The following is a 17,988-nucleotide window of genomic DNA, read 5'->3' as shown; positions in this document are numbered from 1 at the left end:
AGAGTGCCACTCTGCCATTCTCTAAAGCTTAGAATGCCTCAGTAAAAACTTTTAGTCAGGTAATTAAGCAACATAGTATGCTAATTGCAGATTACTTACCTTGTGTGATACACCTAGGATATGTCAATTTCCCCCTCACACAGTGGGCTCTAAAATCAGAAGATTCTGGGTCCCTCTCATATCCCCGTATACAGGCAAATTCAATGAAGTCTCCACTTGGTGTATACAATTTCTTATCATATGTCCATCTCAGCTGAATGTTGTTTTGTTCCATCTCTTCTGGGAATGCTGTACATGGTTCTGTAAACAGAAAAATGTCATATACTTCTGTACATGGGGTCTCTTATGGAAAATCTAAATACCTGTAACTGTATTAACAATGAAGTGTTTTGTGCCACCTTAAAAACTAACACATTGATTAGGTTGGCAGGTGTATATACAACTGCAATGATGGAATTGTTATGTTACAGTGCAGAGAAACAGTGCTGACAAGGTCAGTCTATCAGGGTGGATGTGGCCTGATAACAGACATTATTCTGAAATAACTATGTGAGCATTTACACAGCAATCGCGTTATTTCAAACTTATTTTGAAATAATGAGCTGCTTATTTCGGCGTTGGTAAACCTCATTCTATGAGGAACAATGCCTTTTCAAAATACCTATTTCGAAATAGGGGCTGTGTAGACAGTGCAGCTGCTGTTATTTTGAAACAAGGGGTCTCCATCCAAAATTGGTGCCCCCTCACTGCCAAATCATGGAGCCCCCAAACTGATGCACAGCTGAGCCCAACCTTTATCCCTCTGGCCCCAGGGACAACCTGACCCAGGAATAGAACCCGTGACTCCCTCCTTCCTAGGAAAGCAGCCTCTCCCTTAGGCCACACAGGAACTCTGAGGAGAAGGAGATGGGGGAGCTTGTACCACATCTTACCCGATCCCCTCCAGTTTGGGGCTGGATCCTGCATGCACTAACCCTCTGGCAGAGGTGGAGGGGATTGGACTGGGGACAGAAAGTTGGGGAGGAGGCAGCTCCAGCCCATAGCAGCGGGCAGAGGAAGAGTATGTGTGATCAGAGAGGGTGTGCAGCCCTTAATAGATAAAGGAGGTAACCTAGTGACAGATGATGTAGGGAAAGCTGAAGTACTCAATGATTTCTTTGCCTCTGTATTCACGGACAAGGTCGGCTCCTGGACTTCTGAGCTAAGTGACACAAGATGAGGTGAAGATGGACAGCCCGTGGTGGGTAAAGAACAGGTTAGGAACTATTTAGAAAAGCTAAACGTACTCAAATCCATGTGTCCGGACTTAATGCATCCGAGGGTGCTGAGGGAGTTGGCAACTGTCATTGAGGAGCCTTTGGCTATTATTTTTGAAAAGTGGAGATCAGGAGAAATCCTGGATGATTGGAAAAAGGCAAATGTAGTGCCCATCTTCAAAAAAGGGAAGAAGGACGATCCAGGGAACTATAGGCTGGTCAGTCTTACCTCGGTTCCTGGAAAAATCATGGAAGGGATCCTTAAGGAATCCATTTTGAGACACTTGGATGAGAGGAAAGTGATTAGGAATAGTCAGCATGGATTCACAAAGGGCAAGTCGTGCCTGACTAATCTGATGAGCTTCTATGATGAGGTAACTGGCTTGGTGGACATGGGAAAGTCAGTGGATGTTATATACCTTGGCTACGTCTATACTGGTCCCTTTTCCGGAAGGGGCATGTTAATTTCAGAAGCCGTAATAGGGAAATCCGCGGGGGATTTAAATATCCCCCGCAGCATTTAAATAAAAATGTCCGCTGCTTTTTTCCGGCTTTTAAAAAAGCCGGAAAAGAGCGTCTACACTGGCCCCGATCCTCCGGAAAAAGTGCCCTTTTTTAAAATCCGGAAAAAAGCAGCGGACATTTTTATTTAAATGCCGCGGGGGATATTTATCTCCCCCGCGGATTTCCCTACTACCGCTTCTGAAATTAACATGCCCCTTCCGGAAAAGGGGCCAGTGTAGACGTAGCCCTTGACTTTAGCAAGGCTTTTGATACGGTCTCCCACAATATCCTCACCAGCAAGTTAAGGGAATGTGGATTGGATAAATGGACGGTAAGATGGATAGAAAGCTGGCTAGAAGGCCGGGCCCAGCGGGTAGTGATCAACGGCTCTAAGTCAGGATGGCGGTCAGTTTCTAGCGGAGTACCCCAAGGTTCGGTTCTAGGACCGGTTTTGTTCAATATCTTTATTAATGACCTGGATGAGGGGATGGAGTGCACCCTCAGCAAGTTTGCAGATGACACTAAGCTAGGGGGAGAGTTAGATATGCTGGAGGGCAGAGATAGGGTCCAGAGTGACTTAGACAAACTGGAGGATTGGGCCTCAAGAAATCTGATGAGGTTCAACAAGGACAAGTGCAGAGTCCTGCACTTGGGACTGAAGAATCCCAAGCATAGTTACAAGCTGGGGACCAACCAGTTAAGTAGTAGTTCTGCAGAAAAGGACCTGGGGGTTACAGTGGATGAGAAGCTGGATATGAGTCAACAGTGTGCCCTTGTAGCCAAGAAGGCTAATGGCATATTAGGTTGCATTAAGAGGAGCATTGCCAACAGATCAAGAGATGTCATTATTCCTCTTTATTCGGCATTGGTAAGGCCACATCTGGAGTATTGTGTCCAGTTCTGGGCCCCCCACTACAAAAAAGATGCGGACGCATTGGAGAGGGTCCAGCGGAGGGCAACCAGAATGATTAGGGGGCTGGAGCTTATGACTTATGAGGAGAGGCTGAGGGAGTTGGGTCTGTTTAGTCTGCAGAAGCGAAGAGTGAGGGGGGATTTGATAGCAGCCTTCAACTTCCTGAAGGGAGGTTCCAAAGAGGATGGAGAAAGGCTGTTCTCAGTAGAGACAGATGGCAGAACAAGGAGCAATGGTCTCAAGTTGTAGTGGGAGAGGTCCAGGTTGGATATTAGGAAAAACTATTTCACTAGGAGGGTGGTGAAGCACTGGAATGGGTTACCTAGGGAAGTAGTGGAGTCTCCATCCCTAGAGGTGTTTAAGTCTCGGCTTGACAAAGCCCTGGCCGGGTTGATTTAGATGGGATTGGTCCTGCCTAGAGCAGGGGGCTGGACTTGATGACCTTCTGAGATCTCTTCCAGTTCTATGAAGGGGATGGGTTGATTAGAGAATATGATCTTGGTAACTAATTACCATTCATTTTCAGTGGGAAATATGTCAATGGAGAGATGATAGGAGTTACTATAGAGAACTTTCTGGGTGTCTGGCTGGTGAGTCTTGCCCACATGCTCAGGGTTTAGCTGATCGCCATATTTGGGGTCGGGAAGGAATTTTCCTCCAGGGTAGATTGGCAGAGACCCTGGAGGTTTTTCGCCTTCCTCTGTAGCATGGGGCGCAGATCACAGTTGGAGGACTCTGCATCTTGGGACCTTCAAAGTATTTGAAGGCTTCAATATCAGGGATATAGGTGAGAGGATTATTCTAAGAGGGGTGGGTGAGATTCTGTGGCCTGCACTGTGCAGGGGGTCAGACTAGATGATCATAATGGTCCCTTCTGACCTTAAAGTCTATGAATACTATGAATAGGAGTAGGCAAGCAGGGGGGTGATGGGGGAGTGTAGGGGGACTATACTGGCACCTCACTAGTGTGGTACCCAGGGGCCACTTCTCCATCCTCCTGCCCCCACACTCTCCTCACTACTGTAAGTAATCCACCTCTTAGGATATTTATTGAAAAACTACATGAGAGTTATGAATGTAAGAGATTAATTTACTTGTAAAAATAACACTCCGAAATTTTTTTAAATAAAACTAACACCCAACACAAGAATCACCATCACTTTCTTGAAGGCACTTGAAGCAATAAGTAGCCTAAGGCTGAGAATACCCTGCAATCGTGGCTTCCTGTCTGACATGAGGTCTTTTTCCTTCAGGCTACCATGAGATTCTATCCTTAAGTAAAGGAGAGCGGTCTCTCTGAGCTTCTCTTCCAAATTTCACACAAGCCATTCTACTAAAGCCATAGATATCAAGATTCAAGGCCAGCTTTGCCTTGAGCAGACTGCCTCTCCAGGTGTTCATAATCTCAACATCCGAACATGTATACGACTTTTAGTTGAGAAAGCCACGTTAATCTCAAGTCTCTGCTATGACTGGGAGACGGAAAATCTGCAACAAAATGTGGGGTGATCTATAACTTCAGTAATGTCAACTCCTTTAGAATTGAAGCTCTGATTATCCAGCACCAGCTGAGGTAGAGCAGGCACTGCTGGCCCAACTCGCCAAAGGAGAAAGGAAACAGGGAGGCAAAAAGGAATGGCATTTTTATAAGCTTCAGAGGGGTAGTCGAGTTAGTTAACAAGAAAAACTTAAACAACAAAACAGTCTAGTAGTACTTTAAAGACTAATACAACATGTAGATCAGGGGTAGGCAAAAGGGCCTCTGTGGGTCAGATCTGGTCTGTGGAGGCCCTGCTGCTCCCCTGCCCCCAGGCTAATTAAGGCTTGGGAGTAGGGGGGAGCATGCAAAGCTTTCTCTGCTCTGCTTCCATCCTGCAAGCCGGGTAAGAGGAGGCTTCCCGTGCTCCCCTGCCCTCAAGCCCTGATTCGTCTGGAGTTGGGGGAGCATGCCTAGTCTCTTCCAGGGTATGGGTGCCTAGTGTAAAGGGGGGGGAAAGGGCTCCCCCACCCCAGACTAAGCATGGTCTAGGTAGCCCCACCCCTTCCTGTTTAGGCCCCGACCCTTCCAGAGTGACCCAGGGCTACTTCACAAATTTTTGAAGTGGCCCCCAGGCAAAAATTATTGTCCACCCCTTATGTAGATGGTATCATGAGCTTTTGTGGGTGGAAGTGGGTTGTGCCCACAAAAGCTCATGATACCATCTACATCAGGCATGTAAACAGACTTCTGGCTGGCTGCATGTGGCCCAGTCGAAATATTTTGTGGCCTTCCACTACATTTTTACAAAAGCATAAAGTGCGGCCTGTTGGTCGCTCAGCGCACGTGGCCGAGTGCAGACCAAGGCTGGCTGGGCTGCTCTGCGCAGGCATCAAGTGCCTGCTCACAGCTGGCTGCTGTGTTCACACCTCCCCAGCTTCCCAGGGCTTCCCCAAGTGAGGAAGAAATGTGTGGTGGCAGCAACACTGGCTCGGGGACCCAGGCATTAGGGATGTGAGGGGGTCTGGAAGTTCCTGCATCTGGGGGAGGGGTGCTCTGGGGGAGCAGAGGGGAATTGAGCTAGAATGAGGATATGGGAGTGCCTGGCTCTGGGGGAGTGGAGAGGGATATTTTGTTAATGTTTTGGTTTTTATTTATTTATTTCCAAATCAAATCACAAAATGTATATTAATTTTATATCAATAAATCTGTACATTTTTGCAGTTGCACGAATAATCATGTTTGTGCAAAATCTCAAACTTACAAAGTCTCTGAAATTTTCACAGAAGCCTGTTCTATTTGATTGGCAATAGCCTATACTTGTTTTTATTTCAACAAAACATTATGTATCATATAAAAAAATTAAAAGTACTTTATATTTATATTTAAATTAAAAATTATTTGATGAGTAAATAACAATTTTACACATCAAATTATTGTATTATATTAAAACGAGACCTGAAAAAATATTATCAAATATACCTAAAACATAATCTATAATAATAAATAATTACAACTTTCCAATAGAAGTATTTTTCATTTGTGTGGCCCTCAGTGAGCTTCAAGTTTGACATGCCTGATCTACATGTTTGCTGTCTTGAAAATGTTACCAGTCTATTATTTAAGTTTTTTCCTTTTCTAAAATTATAAGTAACCCCAATGCACCCCCCTCTCCCTCAGAGCCAGCTCCTACCCAGAGTCCCCCATCTCAATGCACTCATCCCTCCTCCAGAGCAAGCCCTCCCCCCCCCCCCCAGAGCCTCCCATTCCAATGCACTTACTCCTCCCCATGAACGAGGCCCTCCCAGTGCCGGGAGTGACCACCCATCAACCCCTCAACACACACACAGAGCCAGGCACTGGAGCAACGGCGATGGCTGGCTCTGGGGGAGCGGTTAGATTAACTAACCATTAAAGTGGCAGCTCCTGCCACCTGGCAACCTGGCCTTCTGCCTCCGCTTGCAGTATGTAGAGAGCCGGGAGCACATAGCAAGCTCCCATGTCTGTATTCAAAGCGTCACGTGGACCAGAGCAGCGTGCTCTTCACTCCCACCCCAGCCCAGTGCCCCCTAGCGTGGTGCCCGGGGACAACTGCCCTCCCCTTTTCTATGCCTCTGCCTCCAGCCCTTCCCAAGGTACCCTGCTGGCCACTCCGTCTACACTCAGCCACACTCTATAGTCCACCCCCTTCTCCGGGATTCCTTAAAGCTGCAGCATCAGGGGGAAGGGCTTGTGGCAAACAAGAGGCCCTGACAGCCCTGAGCCAACCAGCAACTGCCACTGCAACAGATTTAGCAAAATGAGCCAGTCTGCAGCTCCCACCCAGACCTCCACTGCTCCAGGGAGCTGTCAAGCAGCTCCCAGGAGCCTGTCTGGGCCAGAAAAAGGTGCTCCCCTCCCTGGTCTGGTGCAGAGATACAGGACTTCATTGCGGTCTGGGGTGAGGAGGCAAACCCCTAGGATCTTCTCACCAGGATAAGACACAGAAACTTGGAGAATCTGACCAATAAGAGGCACATCTGCACACAAGAGCAGCTGCAGATGAAAGTGGAGGAGCTCCGTTAGGCATATACCAGGGCCCAAGAGCTCAACTCTCACTCCAGGCCAAAACCCCAAACATGCCCTTAGTATGATGACCTGGACCACATCCTGGGAAGTAGGGCAGTCCCTTCCTCCCCCACACGCACCCACTGATAGTGGACTTGCAGCTCAGGATGCCTGTTGTCATCCCCCCCTGGGGTACAGAGACAAGCAGGAGGAAAAGGAGGAGCCAGATGAGATTAGCTCTCTCACACTTCTGACCCTGAAACTGGTTCCCCTGTGAAGACAATGCAAAAGAGTTCTGAGCAAGACCAAAAGTTTGCTTTAAAGTGAGCACTTCATGGCAAATGCCCAGATATCTCAGGGGAGCATTGGGACACACTTGGTCTGGAGGCAGGCAGGCATGATAAGGGGCCTAACCAAGCTAGCATCCTGCAGGCAGCAGGATGGTGGTGGCAGAGGACAGCTTCCTGCTGTGTCCAACACACACCAGGGCCAGCACACACAGCCTCCCAGGGACACTACTTCTTTTCCTGCCTATAGGAGGGTGTGTGTGTGTGTGTGTCATATGCAGCTTGCCAGAGAGTGCTTCCTCTCCTGCCTGTAGGAGGGTGAGACCTCCTGTGTGTGTAGAACACGCAGCCTCCTTGAGAGAATGCTAATAGGTGCTCCTTTCCCTCCTTCTACATTGCCATGCAAGATATTTCCTTCTTCTCTGAATCACAGTGAGTGACTGGGAGTGGATGCTGACTGAAAGTGGCCATAAACTAAGGCCTTATGCTGCACTGCTTTGTGATTCGATTATGCCAGAAAAAACCTTGTTAGAAGGATCAAAGAGTTCTAATGTGAGAGCTTCATGGAGCTGAGCAGACAAGACTCATGCTCCATCTACAGACATGTTAACAAGCTGTTCCAGATCCCCTGCACTGTGTAGGCAGAGAGAGCACTCTACACCTCACACTCCAATGCCTTAACCCACTTGTAGTTACACACATTTTGTGAACTCACCAGAAGTGTCCTCTCCACTGTTGGCACTGGACTGGAAGATGTCTTGGGGAAGACCAGTTCCAGTGTAGTGGCCAGCTCCTGGCTCTCAGGCATTGGCAGCTAGCTAGTCGCCTCTTGTTCCTTTTTCCTCCTCCTGCCCCTCCACTACCCTGCTCTCTTCCTGGCTGATACCAGACGTGTTTTGGCTGAACTCCACAATCATGCTGGGGGAGCTTCCTTGCTTCCCACAGAATGCCATCCTGCTGGTTATAGAAGCAACATGTGTGAGGTGCTGCTCCAGGCCATCTGCTCTCCTTTTTGGCCTTGCAATATGACTGTCTGAGCTCCTTGATTTTTACCCTGTACTCTTGGAATAGCATTTTGCCCTGAAATCCTGAGGCACCTTGAAATCCTTCTGTAGATCTCTAGGGGTATGTCTACACTACCCCGCTAGTTCGAATTAGCGGGGTAATGTATGCATACCGAATGTGCAAATGAAGCCCGGGATGTGAATTTCCCAGGCTTTATTTGCATAAGCCGGCCGGCGCCATTTTTAAATGCCGGCTTGTTCGAACCCCGTGCCGCGGCTACGGGCTAGATAGTTCGAACTAGCTAGCCATTCCGAACTATCTGTACGTGGAACGAGGCGTACAGATAGTTTGGAATGGCTAGCTAGTTCGAACTATCTAGCCCGTAGCCGCGGCACGGGGTTCGAACAAGCCGGCATTTAAAAATGGCGCCGGCTGGCTTATGCAAATAAAGCCCGGGAAATTCAAATCCCGGGCTTCATTTGCACGTTCGGTATGCATACATTACCCCGCTAGTTCAAACTAGCGGGGTAGTGTAGACATACCCTAGTAGAGTCTGAGAAATTGCTGAAAGAACTCATGTCCACATGTCCCTTGGTTTGCTGCTCGCTCGCAATGGGCTCACAAGTCTGGCCACATGGGGCAGGCCATTCTGCAGTTCCCAGGGCTTTTTGAGCTCAGTGGAAGAGCAGTAAAGGCAGAAGTCATGGGCAGAGCTATGAAGGTAGACAGTTGTCGGAGATCTCCTGAAGGCCAATAACATCAAATTTTTGGCAATGCTGCATCTAACCTAGAGTCACTTTGACCATGCACAGTCAGGAATAAGGTTACTCCTGGTGAAAAGCAGGAGTACAGAAATCAACTGAAAAAAGCCCCAAGTGTAGTATAACAGACTTGGTAGTGTGAACACATCACTTAGAAAATTGATGGTAGGTGGCTAAAATCAGTGTAAATCCCTAGTGCAGACAAGTCCTAAGTGATAGTCAGTGGCATTCTGTTACTTTCATTGTTGGGCCTGACTCTGTAGTAGGTGACTTTTGGATATCCACCTGGCTCTGTCAATCTGTTTCTTCACTTCCCCGGGTGGACTTGAAGAATGCTTGATAGAGATTTTATAAGCCTTTTTCTGAGAGATTGAAACAAATTTAGATGTATCTAAGGGATTGGCTGTAGATAATGGATCATGTGATGTGTCCTGGATGAAAGCTGGAGGTATGTAGGTAAGAATAATAGTCAGTAGCTTTTCAGTATAAGGTGGTGTTTTTGTGACCATGACTTGTTTCCATGGAAAAGTCCAGGTAGTGGATCTCTTGTGTGGACTGGCCAAGGCTGAGGTTGATGGTAGGATGGAAATTGTTAAAATCCCAACAGAAGTCTTCAAGTGCCTCCTTTCCATAGGTGCAGATAAAGATGTCACCAATGTAGTGCAAGTATAGGAGGGGCACTTGGGACAAGAGCGGAGGATGCATTCTTCTAAGTCAGCCATAAAAATGTTGTACTGTAGGGCCACACAGGTATGCAGAGCTGCTGCTGATTTGAATGTATGAATCATCCCCAAATCTCAACTGGTGGTGGACAAGGACAAAGTCACAAAGCTCAGCCACCAGGTGGAACAGAGGAAGTGGGATCCATCCAGAAAGCTTACGCACAAATAAATTTGTTAGTTTTAAAGGTAACACAGGACTCTTCATTGTTTTTGCTGGAACAGATTTGCCCCTCTGAAACTTGTTACTCCGCACCCTTTTGTGAAGGAGACACGGCAGAAGAGAATAGGGCCATGGCCCGCTAGAAAGTCCCTATAAAGTCACATCCAGAACACACGCCCCCACATGATCAATTCACCAAAATTTCAGATCCACATAGAGTTAGCGTCATAGCTAGACATCACTGCAGTGTACTCTATCCACCCCTCCTCAGTAACCCCAATGAGCTGAGCGTGAGAGGATGGCACAGAGCAGGCTTTATACATAAGCTTTATACCAGTTAGAGCTCCTCCTGGACAAAACTGGAATCCCTCGCTGCTTATATAGGCATCAAGTCTCCTCCAAAATCCTTAAAAGCAATAAACAATATTCCTCATCCTGTCCCATAAATTATTGGATTGTCTCTGACAGCATACCTCAAAGCTTTTTGAATAAAAATGTTGATTTCATTATAATAGGGTTTCATAGGTTGTAACTGAGATATGATTTGGAGGATCAATACATTCCACGGACTCATAATGGCATGTTTGCTGATCTTTTCTTTTTAATGCGTGCTGTGATGTCCCTAAAAAGAATGTGAGTCTCCCCCTCCCATACTCCAGTGTAAACGATGAGAGACTTCATTCAGACTTATGAATTTATCTGGTATTATACCACTACATGTGACTTCAGAACTGGGTCCATAATATTAAAAAACCATAAACACCATTGTATATTTAATCAGTTTTTTCATATCACAGCTATTAAACCTACCTAAGCAAACTGGTGGATCTGTCCAGTGGCCAGACTGACAGTGAACATATGCAGAACCCTCCATTACATGAAAACTTTGGCATTGATATTTCATTGTGGAACCTGATTCATACTCTTTCTGTGCAAAGTCAATGGTGTCTCCATTAGCAATAGCAGGTGGTGACCCACACTTTCCACCAGCCTCTAAAATTAAGTATAAAAATAGAGAATAGTTGCATCAGTGATTTCCAAAATGAGGGGAGCAAGGAAAGATCACAAATATTATACAACAGCACTATCAATGTACTTGATAGAACAGGAAAGATGCCAATGGAAATGTAGAAAATCCTCTTGATACTGGAGCTGAACATAAAAAGCTAAAAGTTGTTTGATATTTATTTATTACCAACAAGTAGGATGGAACTGATGGCAAAATAAGTAACTAGCTGCTCTAGCTTTGCAAAGATCTGATTTCAGGTCACTTCTCAAGGCCTTGTCTCCACTTCCTGGGAGATGGATGCTGCGCATATCGATGCTACGCAGATCGATCTTCTGAGGTTCAATTTAGCGGGTGTATTAAGGATGTGCTAAATCTACTGCTGATTCTATCCCCGTTGACTCCGATATTCCACTGAGTAGCAAGGAGTAAGGGAAGTCGATAGGAGAGTTTCTTCCTTAGTGGGGAAGCTGTAGATTTTGAACTAAGGTATTTCGACTTCAGCTATGGTATTCATGTAGCTGGAGTTGCATATCTTAGGCCTGGTCTACACTGGCAGAGAAAATCAATGCAATATACTCAACTCCAGCTATGTGAATTGCATAGCGGCAGTGAACATACCTTACACCGATTTTCTGGGGTGGCCATACAGCAGGAGGTTGATGTTCAGCCCTATTTGGACAGATCAAAAGTCCATCTAGTCCTATAGCCTGTCTTTTGTCAGTGACCAATGCCTGGTGCTCCAAAGGAAATGAATAGAACAGGTAACCAACAAGTGATCTGTTCCCTGTTGCTCATTCACAGCTTCTTAGAAACAGAGTCCAGGGACATCATTCGTATTCATCCTGGCTCATATCCATTGATGGAGCTATTCTGTATGAATTTATCTAGTACTTTTTTTAACCCTGTTGTGGTCCTTGTCTTAACAACATCCCCTGGCAAGAAATTCCACAGGTCATGTGAAGAAATATTTCCTTTTAAACCTTCTGCCTTTTAATTTTAGTTGATAACAATGTTAGTACCTGTTAGTATATATTTAGCTATTTAGTTCTTTCTGTGCATTTCATTAATTGATATATTAATTATTCTTCACAGTCATTATCTTTAACAAAATTTATGTCTCAATTCTAAGGCCCAAAATGTTGGTCCTTGACCTCTAAATATACCTATTCAGGAATTATTAAATACAGCATAATGAATAAACTCTTGGGCAATGTCATAAGAATCCAGATATTATTGGAAAACATCTTTTTAACATTTATATGCTTATTTCACTATTTTACGTATATAGACTTGGAAATCTAACAAGGCATTATTGTTACAGCAGTTGTTTTCTGATGGATATATTATCTTAAAAATTGTTAGTCTTTCTACCTGTAAAGTATCCTGCCTTCACGCATGGGAAAATATACTTGGCAATGAGGTTTCCTTTACCTGAAATCCTATATGATGATACTGCTATGGGAACTAAGGGTATGTCTAGACTACATGGCTCTGTCGTCAGAGCCATGTAGATTAGCTTACTAGACATACCCAAATGAAGCGGCGATTTAAATAATCGCCGCTTCATTTAAATTAAAATGGTTGCTGCGCTGAGCCGATCAGCTGTTTGTCAGCTCAGCGCAATAGTCTGGACGCCCCGCGGGCAACATCGAAGGCATTTGTCGACTGCCCCATTATGCCTTGTGGGATGAGGTTTACCGGGGCGGTTGACAAATGCCTTTGATGTCGACCGCGGAGCGTCCAGACTAGTGTGATTATTTAAATCACCACTTCATTTGGGTATGTCTAGTAAACCAATCTACATGGCTCTGCCGACAGAGCCATGTAGTCTAGACATACCCTTAGTGGAGGGAATGAAAACAGTGGGTCCCTTCAAGATGCTGGAGGGACACACGTCTAGCTCATAGTTTGACAACAAAGGGTACTAATGTATCGATCACTTTCTGTATTCTCTATAGTGCTGTACTAATTTCTGATTTATATTCTTACATGAAATAATTCCAATTGAGCCTGTTATTCTGAAAATTTGAAGTCTAACTCAGACACACAACAAGAAAATAAATGTTAAATGCAATTTAAGACATGTCTAGTATATAGAAATATACAAAGTTTTAATGACATAAGAGTAAAGAAAGACTACATGAATCCTTAGAGAAAAATGATGACTGTACTTTACTAGTTTACAAAAACCTTAGTAATGGCAGAAAAAGTGTTCCTTTATAACATGAACTTTTTCATTTTTAGATATAAAATATTTTATATACAATTAGTACAGTGCTTACTAAAGCCTAAAGGTTGGAGAAATTAAGCAGACAGGTTTATATATATATATATATATATATATATATATATATATATATATATATATATATATATATATATATATATATATATATAATCACAGCAATTTAGAAGAAAGTATTCTTATGCATTTACAGTGTTTTTAAATAAAGTCTTAAATAATTATATACAGTCTTAATGCTAGAGGCATAAAGGAGACGTGATAACACTGTATATAATACTGCACTTATATATGCCCTTTAGGCATTTAGTGCATTTCTAAATAGGCATTCAATAAGTTAATCACTCTACTCGCTAATATTTTGTAACCTTTATGGAATTCTTTCATCAACTTTATTTTGACATGTACTAACTGCATAAATTGGTTTTCTAAAAGTGCAAAATTCTCTATCTATACTCCTTTATTCCCCTGCCATTAATACGTTGTACAGTTATTTAGTGACTTTACCTAGAAATGTGATAAATGAATTTTAAAATATATTTCCTCTAAAATGAGACATGCCAGCCTATCTTCACATTTATTATCAAGGTTTTTTTTTTTTTTAAATCTACTGTGATGAAGCTCCTCGTTCCACTCAGTGGATCCTGCTATTCCAGTTAGCAGAGACAATACTCAGTCTTTCTCCCATCTGAGAAAAATGGCAGCTTCCAATCTAATTGCTCATCTCTGTTGCTCACCACAGTTCTCACTTCAACCCCTTTACTGCCGGGGCAAACTCTAGTCTGATTTGGCCACTCTCATCATCAACATAACAAGGGAAGGGAAGAGAAGGGGGAGAAAGCCCAGTCAATCGTTGGTGGACGTAGAGGCCTGTGACTGGATTTCTTGACTGAGTCTATCCCCTTCTAGCAGGTGTTTACTTCCTTTGTCTTCTGGGGCCTGAATGGACTGTTCCCTAGGCAAGATTCTCCTTGCCTCTCCCCTCTGTACCTGTAGGGGGTCTCTTCTGGCAGTGTCTGTACACCTGGCTTTCCACCATTGAATCCTTCTCCAACAGTTCTGGCACGCTACTGAACTGAAAGATGGGGAGGCTTTCTAATCAGTTGCAGTCAGTCCTTGATTGGCTCCAGATGTCCCAGACAACCTGACCGTATTAATTGACTCTTGCTAGTCCTTGAGTGCCTGCTGGTGTCTTAATGAAAATAACTGTCCCCACTGTTAAATGTAGGCTCTTGGTTGCCTTCACAGATCTTAATTAACCTGGGGTAGACCTTGTTCAGTTACCATGAAAACAGTATTAATTGCATTGAAAATCATTTTCTCTAAAACTACATCATTTTATGTAACGTTACTTTATATCCCTACCATTACTACTTTGTGCAATTGTTTACTGATCTATTAGAGATGTACTAAAGGCATGAAAATATTTCTCTCTCAAAATGCACAATTCTGTATGTGTACTAACACTTCTCTGTTTTGTGCTCACTTTAAGTCTTTCTTTAAAAATGCTATAACTGCATATTTTTCTAAAATGAAATAATTAATATTAATGTACATGTTTTAATACTTCGTTCTCTCCTTACTAAGATGTTTGTAATTCAGTACACATCTAAATAATTAGTAATAACTGCATTAAAACGATGTTTCTCTAAAAATAAGTGTTTACCCTTTGTATTTTTCTGCCATTAAGATTTCGTACACCTGTTTACTGGACTTCATTTAAAATTGCACTAAATTCACACACTTATTTTCTGCTTAAAATGAGAAGTCAGGAGCGAGAAGGTTACTCACCTGTAATTGGAGGTTCTTTGAGATGCATGATCTCTATTAATATCCCAGATATGGGGGTCCATATGCCTTGTGCACCATGGCCACGACTTTTCAGCAGCAGTGTCCATTGACCCACAGCGTTGTGCTATGTTGTCACACGCTCCAGGCAAGCTCAGAAGTTGATGTGAAGGAGGCTACACCCTCACTTTCCCCTTGTCACATGTTTAGAGTTGGAATTAGCTGAAGTATTTGAGGCTTTCTTTGCCTCTGTCTTCACAGAAAAGGTCAGCCCCTAGACCAGTGTTTCCCAACCCATGGGTCGGGACCCAAATATGGGACACCATTACATTTCAAAAGGATCACCAAGCATCTCCCTAGATGGCTCTGCCCATTCTCTTCCCCCCATTTTTGAATTGCTTTGGGTCACCAAGTCTTCCTGAATTGTCAAAATGGGTCCCTATCTGGAAAAGGTTGGGAGCCGCTGGCCTAGACCAATGCACTAGGCAACACAGTGTGGGAAGGAGGTGGATAGCCCTTGGTGAGGAAAGAACAGATTAGGGTCTATTTAGAAAAGCTAAACATACACAAATCCATGGGTCTGGATTTAATGCATCCAAGCTACGGAGGAAGTTGGCAAATGTCATTGCAGAGCCTTTGGCCATTATCTTTGAAAACTCATGGGCTGTGTCTACATTGGCAAGATTTTGCACAAAAGCAATTGCTTTTGCCCAAAATCTTGCCGCCTGTCTACGTTGGCCTCAAGTATTTGCGCAAGAACACTGACGTTCTAATGTATGAAATCAGTGCTTCTTGCGCAAATACTCTGATGCTCCTGCTCAGGGATAAGCCCTCTTGCACAAGTATTCTTGCGCAAGAGGCCAGTGTAGACAGGCAACGTTAATTTCTTGCGCAAGAAAGCCCGATGGCTAAAATGCCCATCGGAGCTTTCTTGCACAAGAGAGCTTCTACACTGGCATGGATGCTTTTGTGCAAAAGCACATGCTAGTGTAGACGCTCTCTTGCGCAAATACTATTAACGGAAAAACTTTTCCGTTAAAAGTATTTGTGCAAAATAATGCCAGGGTAGATGCAGCCATGAAGATTGGGAAAGATCCCAGATAATTTGAAAAAGGCAATTGTAATCCTCATCTTTAAAAAAGGGAAGAAGGACATCCCAAGGAACTATAGACCAGATTTTACCTCAGTCCCTGGAAAAATCATGGAGGGGATTCTCAAGGAATCCATTTTGAAGCAATGTTTTGGTCTAATTGCATTGTTTCCATGATATGACTGAACTATGTATTTAGAGATCCTAATTAGAACTACCTACTCCATGCCGCATGTAGTCACAGGCATGGAGTTCGGACTAAGGGGGATTTAAAAATGGTGGTGCCCGAGAAGATGCAATTGAAGCCCAGGATATTTAAATCCCGAGCTTCATTTGCAAACCCGGTTGCCGTCATTTGCCTATCTAGCTCGAACTAATGAGCTAGTGTAGACATACACTAAGGGTGTATAATTTAGGATTGACTTTTTTGTATAAATACCAATAAACAACCACAATTACTCTGATGTATTTATTTTGCTTCAAGGTTTCTACATGGGTACTTTTTTTCTTATTACTAGCTTTTTGAGCTCATTGCTCTACCTTGTGCTAGGAAATGCTCAGTAAGGCAGAAATATGCAGGAAATCTTGGAAGCTTTAGTCTGAAAGGTAGTGAGACTCTGTAAGGAGGTGCGGGGAGGGATTCCGAGAAACAAGAACATGTATAGAGCCCACAATGATCCATAAGCAAGGCTGATCTTGTTATTTCTGCAGTGTATTACCTGTACTATTGGTAGGCAATAATATTAGCCTAATATCGACCACCCTTTTTTATATTGAATTGTGCCCTTCTGTGAGCAATGTTACTGATTTCCTCAGCACTGTCCAATGTGAACAAAAATGGTGGGCTAGTATCTAGCTACTTCTTAGAATAATGCTTTAGGCTTCCAGAAGAAATTATTGTTGTTTGTTCCTATTCATTGTCACTGAGACAGCCAATGAAATTCTGGCATTTCAAACAATGATCAAAATAAACCAATAGAGTGACATCACTTTTTTTCTGGATGCTTAAACATAATGATAAAATCTTGGTCTTACTGTAGCCAAAAGAAATGTATTCTACTGACTTCAGTGGAGTAGGCCTATCACCAATTGTCTCTTATGTACCGTCAAGCTCATTGGGAAATGGAAGTGCAATTGTGGTCCTATAAACAACAACTAATAAATAAAACTAGAGCCCCATCATACCCTTTTTTTCAGAACATGTTGTAGGGAAAATCCTGAAGTCGGTAATGTCACAATAGGGGTTCGCCTAGACTACATGCTTCTGTTGACAGAGGCTTTGTTGACAGATACTGTCGACAAAGCTTCTGTCGACAAAGAGCATCTAGACTACAGCCAGTTCTGTCGATAAAGCAAGCCGCTTTTTCGAAAGAGACTCTAGACATTCTCTTTTGAAAAAGCACAGTGTGGATGCAATAGTGCCTTTTGTCCACAGAACCCTGTCACAGGTATAGTTTTGTCGACAAAAGGACACTTTTGTTGACAAAATCCTGCAGTCTAGACACACCTTTGATGAGTGAAATCAATGTGAATTACTCAACCGGAGTAGCAGTGGCAAAATTTGGTCTTGGCTTTTACCCAGAAGTTGTTCAGGCCAAATCCTCACTGAAATCTTGGGCGGATTTGCTTGAATAAGGAGATCATTGTTGGGTCAATATGACAATGTTCTCACTAACACTCAATGTTACCCTAACCACAGAACATCACAGACTAGAAGCAGGTCTGCTTTAGTGCCTGCAGGTGAGGTTAAATTTGTGCATGAAAAGAAGCGATATAGGGCAACAAACACTTGAGTGAGAGTAAAGTTTGATTCCAACAATATCCTTACTACTAGGCTATTTTAGAAAAAAATTAAAATACCTCTGCACGTTGGTGGTTCAGACCATTGCCTTTCCTTACATGTTACCATCGGAGACCCAATAAGGGACAGGCCTCTTCGACATCGATAACGCACCTTCTCTTCAGGAAAATACCTTTGCCGTTTACTGTCTGGAGTACCATTCTCAATCACTGGTGGAGGTCCACATCTCATATCTGAAAATAGATAAAGGGACACTTGCTGGCACATTCCCATGAAGGACCATAAATTCACTTCCAGTATTCCATTACTTGTGTACTAATTCTATTCAAATCCTCTAGTTTTTAATTAGTCCTATTGAAAAGAACAACTGAAATTGCAGGGGGGGTTGTGACAGTAGGGCTAGTGAATCATTCTGAGCTAAGATGC

The 17,988-nt window shown here is 43.6% G+C and overlaps 1 protein-coding gene across 4 annotated transcripts in view; it reads right to left on the bottom strand.

Annotated features, from left to right (window-relative positions):
• The window catches only part of LOC102457151 (complement factor H-like), a 72,814-nt gene that overhangs the window by 2,116 nt on the left and 52,710 nt on the right, over window positions 1-17,988 (bottom strand). For 3 of the 4 annotated variants that reach the window (XM_075936709.1, XM_075936705.1, XM_075936706.1), the window contains 3 exons: window positions 17,622-17,795; window positions 10,443-10,625; window positions 100-300 (listed from right to left, as the gene is read on the bottom strand). In XM_075936709.1, the coding sequence (XP_075792824.1) occupies window positions 100-300; window positions 10,443-10,625; window positions 17,622-17,795 (558 nt within the window). The remainder of the gene's footprint in view (window positions 1-99; window positions 301-10,442; window positions 10,626-17,621; window positions 17,796-17,988) is intronic. The other variant, XM_075936707.1, reaches the window with a different exon arrangement.

Source organism: Pelodiscus sinensis, chromosome 9 (genome assembly GCF_049634645.1).
Source record: "Pelodiscus sinensis isolate JC-2024 chromosome 9, ASM4963464v1, whole genome shotgun sequence".
In the NCBI taxonomy this organism is placed as follows: Eukaryota; Metazoa; Chordata; order Testudines; family Trionychidae; genus Pelodiscus; species Pelodiscus sinensis.
Note: the sequence above shows the minus strand (reverse complement) of the source record. Positions and strands in the feature narration are given on the sequence as shown.